Here is a 9669-nt window from a genome sequence, read left to right as displayed (position 1 = left end):
AGTGTTTGCCAATTCCACTCACTAAAAGGATTGTGATTCTAATGACTCCACAACAATGATGATATGCAAGGCACTTTAAGTGCTATTTTATTTTAGCTCATAAGGAAGAAGACCTACAGATAACATTTTGATTATAGAATTAAGAGTGGCTTTTTTGACACTTAAACATAAACATGTACTTTTAATAGTATATTTGAAAAGAGAAAGGGCATGTCTTTTTATTCCCAAATTTCCCTCCCCCTTTCCCTGTCGTTTTTCAAATCGCGCACTTCTCGTTTTCTCAAATTCTTTTGTCATCATCTCTGCTTCGCCTGCAGCTCCGGTATCCGCCATAGCCACGAGCTGTAAGCAGGAAAAAAAACTCTAGAAATCTCCAGCAGGTCGACGTCTCCCCCTCTTTGCTTTTTCCCTTTTCATTTCGACGCCTCGCCAGCAGCCTCCTGTTTTAGGGTTTTCTGCAGTTGTAGACGAGATTCGGATCGCCATAGTCAGCCAGGAGATTTGCAAAGTTTTATCGCTTCTTGAGCAGAGTCGCTAGTATGATAGCCTCGGGCCTTTACTGCCTGGAGCAGGCGATATTGTCACCGCCATAGCTAAGATCGCAGGAGATGTTGGCGACGATGCTCGGTTGAATCACAGCCGATTTCCTGATGCCTCACATGCAAGGATCCAGCGGTTCCTGTGGTGCTCCTGCAGTGAGAACATGCGTTTTTTTGTTCCTGGTAGGGGTCACGGCCTTTCTTTACTGGAAGGTGGTACAAGGCATAGCTGCTTCCAGAGACACGAAATACTGCCCCCCTTGCATCTGCGATTGCCCTTCTCTGCTGCCCCAAGGTACTTTATTTCCAAGATAGGGCTGCAATAGTTCTCCTTTTCATGTCGTTACGGCTTTGCCTTCTCCGTTAAGGCTGGATTGCTGTGCTTCATATGCCTTAGCTGTATGTTATCCATGAGAATGACGTCTCCATGGCATATTGTGACTAATCAAATGTGTCCAGTCCTGCTTTTATGACAAGGATTGTGATGAATGAAATGCTCATTCTGTTTTGTAAACTGTAGTGGCATGATTGGATTTCCAGTCGTGACATGCTCTACTCTGAGATTTATAGAATTCTAATCTTGCCACATTTGTCCCAAATAGATCAAGTTCTTTTCTATATAGAAATCTGATATGCTTAAGGCACCATTTTCTGGTGGTAGCCATCATATTCTCAGGTATAGCTCAGATGTCTCATTACACGATGAAAGCTGAAGAAAAAACAGCAATGCTTGTTTTGGGGGGGGGGGGGGGGGGTTGTAGAGTCCAGAATATCAGGTGCACCTCAGATGTTTCACTACAAACATCAATATGGAAGGTGAAGAAAAAACAGCATGGCTTTCAGCGTGTGTGTGTGTCTCCTTCAGTTCCAGCCTTCATCATGTCTTATTCTTCCCTCCCCCTTAAGTTTATTGTCCCACTAAGGTCGTGAGTGGGGTCACTGTAGCATGAAGTCATGCTATGCATGATGGAGTTGATGATTTGGACCTTTGTCAATAGACATTTATGGAGTTAAGATCACACTTAGATTTTAATTTTGGGAATTAATCCGTAACTTTCCATCGGTATATGACTTAAGACTATTATCACTATGATAAGGAAGGGGTGAGTGGTGAGAGAGCTGGGTGGTGTTTTTATCGGCTGCTTTCCCATCATTCCAATCGCTAATTTGCACATTGTTAACATTGAAAATGAGGCAAAGACTTGACTTGGGGGGTTTCCTTCTAGTTCCAAGGCATGACCAATATCATCTGCAGTAGTTTAAGCTTTCAAGATTTTGGAGTCCATTTTTATCTTTGTAGTTGGACCATTTAAGTTTATGACCAAGCAGGTCGGTGATTAAGAAGCTAAAGTTGATTTAAGGCCATGTTGCAGATAACCACTCTTTCCAAGGCCAATGACAGAAAGATGTGCTGTTGACATGGTAGTTTCTCTTCATTCTGATGTTAGCATGTATCAGAGTAAAGATCTTGCACTAATATATCATCCAGTGCCACTAATAATGTGTACTTCATCTGTTCTATGAGTGATCATGTACGATTGCTTTATCCAGCAGGAATCTTTGAGCTTGCCTGTTCCCTTTATTCAGAGAGATGCTTTTAATTATGGAAATTAGTATAGAGATTTCAGAAGGAAACTGTTTCATCTTCATATGTTTTAAGGTAGGTGTTTTTTAGCTTACTAGTAAGCACTCGGGTTCAGAGCTCAACGTCTTGTTCCTATAATCTATTATCAAAACTCCTGCTAGTTTATCTGCAAGCATTATGCAATGGCTCTGGTTCTTATTATGCCTCAAAGCAACAACCTCATTAGTATTGGTTCTATAAACCTGACTTTTCTTTGATTGGTTTGCATATTTTTGTGTATACTGCTTGTATTCTTCTGATGACATGCTTGAACTGTGTTAGTGCTTTCCTGATTCCCATAGATGTGAATACAAAGGCACTGATAGTCTTTTCCAATGTATGCTGCAGGTTCTAGCAACAGATCGACAGGTTGGTGTTTCAAACTGGATTATACAGGCATAGAAGTCTTTGATTCAAGCTACGATCTATTCTGTGCCAGACCTCTCATTGAATGCTCTAACAGATTAAATTTGTCTATTGAAGAAAACTGTAAAGAAAGTGACTATTCTTGTTCTGCTACCATCCTTAACCCAAATGATTAGAAGCAATGTCTTGCATTCCTCTTCAAGGACTGTGACCAAGCGTTCATGTTGCAAGTAGTTTTATTTCCACACAATCAGCAAACACAACCAAAGACTGCTATGTTGTCTCATCTCAGCAGGAATGATCTCATTCTTCCACTTGCTAGTAGTGCCCCTTTTTGATGCCAGTTTTGTTTGTGGTTTTTGTGGTGCAATTGTACCTTTGTGCTCTGTGAAGTTCTAATATTCATGCGTTTTAAGCTTTGTAAAAATGCTGCACTAAAGTAGTGATAGTACTAAATGTTGCTTTTGAAACTTGTGAACCGTCAGATTGCACCAAAATCGATCCAATGATGCGTGAAGAAATGGACAAGAATTTTGTTGATTTGTTGACAGAAGAGCTAAAATTACAAGCAGTTGTAGCTGATGATGCTGCTCGAAAGGCGAACTCTGTGCTCCATGACTCCAAGAAGCTGAGCTCTCAGTATCAGAAGGAGGCTGAAAAGTGCAATCTTGGGATGGAAACTTGTGAAGAAACCAGGGAGAAAGCAGAGGAAGATTTGGTTGCAGAAAAGAAGATCTCAGCGTTGTGGGAGCAGCGGGCCAAAGCTTTGGGATGGAAGGCTGAGGAGACTAAGGACAGTGGATGAAAAAAAGCATTGTAAGGCTTTAATGCTTGTTGCTTCTGCATCTGTCTTAATAATATCCGTTATGAATTGTGGTTCAGTCGACAACTCTACCTTACAGTCTAGAGAGATTTGGGTCCAATGCCATTTGCATTCAAGTGTAACATCAGGACCTTGCAAACAAGAGATAGGAAAGTCAAATATGAAATTTCCTAAACACGCAGAAAAGGTTACTGGCCCTTGCACAAAGATTTCACTGAGATACATTTGAAATGCTCACTGAAGGATCTGAACCTTCATAAGAGAATTGTGGAAGCTAATGAGGCCGGTGCTTAGTGTCATTTTGTCAATCCAAATTGTGATAAGTCCTTCCTGCATTCAGCAGTATTGTTAATATTTTGGCACTTCTGTGAGCATTTTACCCTTTCACCGAGTCATTCATGTTCAATGTCTTGTTAAGAATTAGTGCTAGAAAATTTACCACTCGATCCAAAAAGAAGAGGTTTATGTAGACTTTCATACTTCACTGTTTGCAGGCACTGGCAGAAATTACAAGTCTGAATTTGTTGAAGAATCTAAAGTCAAAGATACTCTCATTGAAGTACTACAGTTTGCTTGGTTCTTTGCACTGAGTAGTTTTCTTCAAAGGTACACACAACACATTGTAGAGATGGGCAACTCTTATTGTGTGAAGATAAACTTTTTAAACCTCACTGATGAGCACTCAATTGCAGAAGATTAAATCCAGGAAACTAGCCAGTCTGGCTAACTTTTAAGTCCTCGATGGACCAAACCAAGTGCTCTTCAAACCACTTTGGCAATGTATGGGCAGGGTAGCTATACCAAGGAAAACATAAAGCTACATGACTTTGTAGTGTAAGTCTAATAAAGTGGTTCAAGCATGCAGGTAACAGGCAAAATCTGACTAGTCAACATTGTCATGGCTCTAGTTCACTGCTTTATTGCTTTTAATGCAGAATGTAATAATGCTCAATTTTACAGGAATTCTTTGTGATCTCCTTTGATCAGGACAAAAGTTCATGAAGATGGGTGTATGATGTGGGTTAGCAAGGCTTTTACTAAGCTGACATCTAAAACAGGCTATTAATCAAAGCTAAGGGGCTTACATCTCACGGTATCCCAGTGCATACATTCATCTGTGATTCACACTGGTGATGTGTGTGCTTGCCAGTTTTCCAACAGCTGATGAACAAAGTGTGCCTACTACACACTGACAAAGTGTTCAATCATCCGATCCAATACGTTCTTGAAGTCAGTTTGTTTTCATCCAATCAGCACTATGTTTTATGTATGAATTGTGGAATATTAATAGGTAACTCCAACATAGAAGAGTCCCCCATCTGAATTGTCCCATCAACCCAATGTGTTGAGCAGCTAAATTTACGATAGATCATATGTTGAGCTCTCAACCATCAGATCCATACTCTTGTACACCCCGGACAGAACCTAGAAGATCATCTGATAGCACCATAGCAGTCCAAAGTGCTGCTTTGGGCGGCTCCTTATACCAGATGAAAATCTGGTAGTTGAAGCAGCCTGCAGTAGTCGGTTAGGGTATTGAACTTAGAACATGAGAATAATAATACAGGTCAAATAATTTACGGTTAAGATCAAAAAATAAAAAATAATGCATACAAAGGTGAATACCTTAGATTTACTAAGATCCATCCTAGTAATAATTAATCGCGGGCGGAATGTACATTATCATTAGTCTACACTACTCTACTCATAAGGTCAGCATAAAGTTATTCGAACGTTACTCTCTAATGTTGTAATAAATATTATATTGAGAGTATATTACAAACGTGAAGTAAAAATTCCACGACGTTTTCCGAAACGTGCAAAAGTACATTTATGTTCATATAAGAATATGTATTTTATTTATTTATTTTTTACCACCAAAAAAGGTATGTGAGCAGAATTGGAAAGTGGATTGAAACCCTCAGCTTGCTGTTTGTACGTCACCTACAGGTGTTCCTCTACGGAGCTAGAGGAAAATAGAGGCCTCCATTCTCTAGAGCTCTTTTAAAGCCCACGCGATTGAGAAATTGGGAAGAGGGGATAGTTCACAACACCCCATTTTTCGGTGCCAAGATGTTGTGCTTGGCAAAAGATGTTGGTAAGTTGTAGTACACGATGTTTCTCATAGTGTCTTGATCACCTATTGTCTTACTTAATCTCTTGTGTGTATCAATGTCAAGTTGTAGCAGCATGTTCGAATTGTTTGCAATCAATATTACTTACATTAGTTGGTTGGTACGGCTTGTATAATGTGATGATCGAGAATAGTGTTTCGATTTGCATTTTAATATAGCCACTGAAACAGACATCTACTTGGTAGTTCCCATGTTCAAAGGGGAAAAGGAAAAGGAAAAATTGTAGTTTTAACAATGATATCAGTAAATTTGGATTGGTTGTAAGGCAGGCCATTATATTCAAATGTTGCAGTTTGTTCCACTAGTGTTGCAGTATCATGTGATTGTATCGAAGCAAACTCGTGTTTGTCAGATGTACAAAAAGCTCTTCGTTTTGAAGGCTTCCCTAAATTTTGCATTAGTGATACTTTACTATGCGTCTTTGCTTTTGTCATAAGTTGAAGTGGATCATCTTGTACATGGTTCGTGATGATGATGGTTACAGTGGAGAAAGTATACACAGGTCTTGCCTTGTGTGAGGACGTTCCGTACTTCTTTATATTTGGATTATTCACTATATTGTATGTAAGTATACTTGCAACAATTGGTCTGGAGGCTAGATCTTTTAATATGCGAATCTCGTTGAAATCAGTTAACCAACAAATTAGGGGGTTGTCTAGTATAAATCTTCTCTCCAAAATGTCTCTTGTGATGACATTCATTGTGAAAGTGATGCTTATTGACACATCTATGATGCCAAGAAGTTAGGTATGTAGTTGGTTGCATGTTAGCAACCGACGAATGTGAAGTAGGGACATTATACTTGCTTGCCTAGTCATATTCTTTTTGTAGTTGTAGCAAGCACACCAATGTACTTTAAAATCATATTTGTTTATAGCATCCAGTAACACTGCACTTGCTAGCTTCACATTAGTCGCGCACTTTCAGTATGATGTCGCCTTGTCATAAATGAACACACATCGCATCCAGGACATCGTGCAATGTTGTGAACGCCATTGCTTATATAACATCTCCATGTTATACCATGTGGAAGCATTTGGCATCAATAGTTGTTTTCTTTTCTTCCATGTCCTAATTTTTGCAGCATGTCTTCTTTGTAGGCGTGTGTTTTCCAAGTTTCAATTTGCCATGTTAACTATAGCATTTTTTTTTTTGGTGTGATTTTGTTTGATATATCTCGAAGACACAGTTCAAAATTAAGAAACATAAAACCGTGCACTTTTACTTAAGTATAAATATCTTGAAGTGATCGAGCGAGCATGAATCTGTAAACATACTTGAAAGGGTACTAGAGGCACATCTGTTATTGATGAACCGCATGCCTACACTTATGATGGAGATCTTGAAGCACCTTGCAAAAAGGATAAATTACAAATTGGTTAGTACATCTGAATTTGAGTTACATGTCGTTGTTTAAGTCATACGAATTTTGTGCTTGTTTGAAAAAAAAAACCATACATAAAGTATGGTAGGGAGTTGGCATAGTCCTTTCCAAAATTTTATAAACATAGAGAACACGTCCTTCCCTCGTTTCCCAAATAACACTCAGTATTGAAAGTGGACCAAAGATACACCTTCAGTGTTGAAAGTGGCCATTAGTTTGTTTGAATATAAAAGAGAAAAATAGGAATACCTTTGACAGCCTTCGATACTGAAGTTGATGATGCGATGAGTCTCGTGTGATATTGTTTCACGACAATCATTGATTAATGTAGAGCTATAACTGTTGTTGGTGCGCACGAGTTATCTTAGGCCTCATAACCAAAGTCGTAATCTACAAAAAAAAACATTCAAATTAGGAACAAAATTAAGATGTAGGCAAAGAGTGGCTATCAAGGCAGCTTGATCAAATAGCTAAGCCTAAAGAGGACATGCTTAAGGAGCTTCTTTCTCAGGATGTTGTCTCTTGGAGTGCACTGATTACAAGATATGTACAACGCCACCAAGTGTGGTGCGTTGGTGAGAGAGAGCACCCCACTTGGCATACATATCAAGCACAATCCTCTAAAGTACCATTTGCCATACATGCACACAAGGGCGGATCACACAAAAACACAACCTAGCTCAATGTAATAGTAAATCTAGCTTTCGGCTTTGTGGACTGGGTTTGTACTTATGACGTGGAATTGATATGTATGAGGTCTTGCCACCACCTTTTGGATTGGATATGTTGTGAGCTCTCTCTCAATTGTTCGCGAATGATCCACTTTTTTGTTTGCTGTTGTCGAATCTAGATTATGATATACTTTTGATGGTTATGTTGCCACGATAGTTACTGGCACTATTGGTTCTTCACATGGACTGTGCCTATTGCCATAACACCTGTAGAGGTTTCTTCTTCTTGGGTCAACATTGAGAAAGGTCTCAACATGGCCTTCATTGCCTATTGTTTTGATTTCTTTGTTTTTTCTTTTATGTGTGCAAACATGTTGCTCTATCTTACACTGCTTGGTTGGTTAAATCTAGCTCTCATCACTTTGGAACTCATACTCCTTCCAGTTGCGGATTGGGTTTGTGCTTATGATGTGGAATTGACAAGTATGAGGTCTTGGCACCACCTTTCGGATTGGATTTGCTACTTGTCACACTAGGGTAATTTACGATGGTTTTTATCCATGCATGGAGGTAGGGGCATTGGGTTTTCTCCGGCTACAAGCCACCCAAGGTTTGGAAGGCATCAATCCAGGGTATGAAAGGGGAAAGGGCGATGTCAATAAGGCCGATGCTGTTCCCATTGAAATAGGGGGCCGCATAGTGAACTCAAGCAACTTCTCTCTTGCCTTGTTGCCTTGCAGCTTGCTAGATAAGATAACCATGCGGTTATAATCTTTGGCTTACCCTTCCTCACAAGTTCTCCTATCTTGTATATTGCTTGCGCACTTTAGGGTCTCCATGTCCACTAATGCAAATCGGAAGAATGAACTATATAGCACAAATCCATGTAATGAATAACGTAGAACAATCTAATGAATGTGATATGTTGGAAAGCTTGGACAAAGTTAAAACATACTTGCAACATTTTGTGCCAATCATGGGTTTCAAGGCCATACAATTGTTTTGAGCTTTGCTGTTGGTTTTTGTGAATGCACCCTTCAATGAACGGATGCATCCAGTTAAAGTAAGAAAGGAGGCAGTTTGTTCTTTTACTCTCTTCTCTTCCTTCTTTGTTAAGGTCCATGGTGTTACAGGAAAGGTCCTTGCCATTCTCATCTTCTCTTGCCCAAGTGTGACGGAAACAACCAATGGATCTCAAGTCATCCCACACCCCAACGAGTCTCGAGCACTAATCAAGTGGTCCCAAATGCCCGATAGCACATTCTTGAATATGTGCATGGGATCTAGAAGGCGATTAATCTTTAGTTGAGTCCAATATGGGAGACGAAAGAATTGAGTACCTTGTCATCCCCTTTGGTGGCTGGGGGGACATCCACACCTCTCTGATACACTTGCCAATGCTCCAATGATTAGTGGGTGTGGTGGCCAAGATGGAACAAACTTGTCATGAGCATATGGAAGAAAAAGGTGGTGGTTTTCATACACCACTTTCTTGAGATGATCCGGTCTCGAGGTAACAAGTGATGGCCCACATGTTGGGGCAAGCATAGTGGCCAGAAGTAGTGAAACCTAAATATTTCAAACAAAACACAAAAAGTGAAATATGAATACAAGCTTCGCAAAGTGAAACCCCAAATATTATAATTGAGGGGAGTAGAAATCACATCGGAGCACTTGCCATATTCTGAAAAGTCATGCATCATCCACATTAGAATAGCTTTCACCTCAAATCACGTTGGGCAAGTGGTCGAGACATATCGTGAGCTTCTATGCCATGCCATAGGTTTTCAATGTCTTCGATCAATGGTTTGAGATGGTACACATCCATGTTCTTGACCTTATGTTTCTCGGGCACAAGGCGTGATAGCATTAAATGGCCTTTCTTTGTTGTCTTCCATGGAGGGAGATTATAGTTCACAAGTACCACCGGCCATGTAGTCCATGAGGTTGATTTCACACCAGAAGGATTATATCCATCCATCCCCAATCCAAGGCACGTGTCGTGGCTCTTCTTTGAAATCCGATCACCTTTCTTCCATGTGTCCCCAAGCCAATGAAATCCATGGGAATCCTCATCTTGCCATCAGTTGAGTGATTTTTGGCATGCCAAGTCATGAGGTCGTCGGT

The 9669-nt window shown here is 40.0% G+C and overlaps 1 protein-coding gene across 3 annotated transcripts; it reads left to right on the top strand.

Annotated features, from left to right (window-relative positions):
- Positions 1-240: 240 nt before the first annotated feature.
- On the top strand, positions 241-4585 carry LOC147631994 (uncharacterized). Of its 3 annotated transcripts, none has more exons than XR_015267402.1 (5): positions 241-834; positions 2512-2532; positions 3015-3345; positions 3847-4217; positions 4313-4585. XR_015267402.1 is itself a non-coding variant. In XM_086808542.1 (4 exons), exons 1-3 carry the CDS (start codon positions 651-653, stop codon positions 3332-3334), a joined length of 525 nt encoding a protein of 174 aa, XP_086664668.1. In that variant the 5' UTR covers positions 241-650; the 3' UTR covers positions 3335-3345; positions 3847-4315. The 3 variants fall into 3 exon arrangements, 1 of the variants encoding a protein (XP_086664668.1); XR_015267403.1 differs by having other exon boundaries at positions 3847-3958; positions 4045-4315; XM_086808542.1 differs by having other exon boundaries at positions 3847-4315.
- The last annotated feature ends 5084 nt before the right edge of the window (positions 4586-9669 follow it).

Source organism: Cibotium barometz, chromosome 14 (genome assembly GCF_041138505.1).
Source record: "Cibotium barometz isolate CiBa-2024 chromosome 14, ASM4113850v1, whole genome shotgun sequence".
Lineage (NCBI taxonomy): Eukaryota > Viridiplantae > Streptophyta > Polypodiopsida > Cyatheales > Cibotiaceae > Cibotium > Cibotium barometz.
This window is presented reverse-complemented; position numbering and strand designations above follow the sequence as displayed.

What these genes read in the sequence shown, in the direction of transcription:
- LOC147631994 (XM_086808542.1), top strand. Translation starts at nt 651, where the DNA reads ATGCCTCACATGCAAGGATCCAGCGGTTCCTGTGGTGCTCCTGCAGTG. An exon ending in CCCTTCTCTGCTGCCCCAAG is followed by an intron (nt 835 to 2,511) that starts GTACTTTATTTC and finishes TGTATGCTGCAG; the next exon opens with GTTCTAGCAACAGATCGACA. An exon ending in TTCTAGCAACAGATCGACAG is followed by an intron (nt 2,533 to 3,014) that starts GTTGGTGTTTCA and finishes GTGAACCGTCAG; the next exon opens with ATTGCACCAAAATCGATCCA.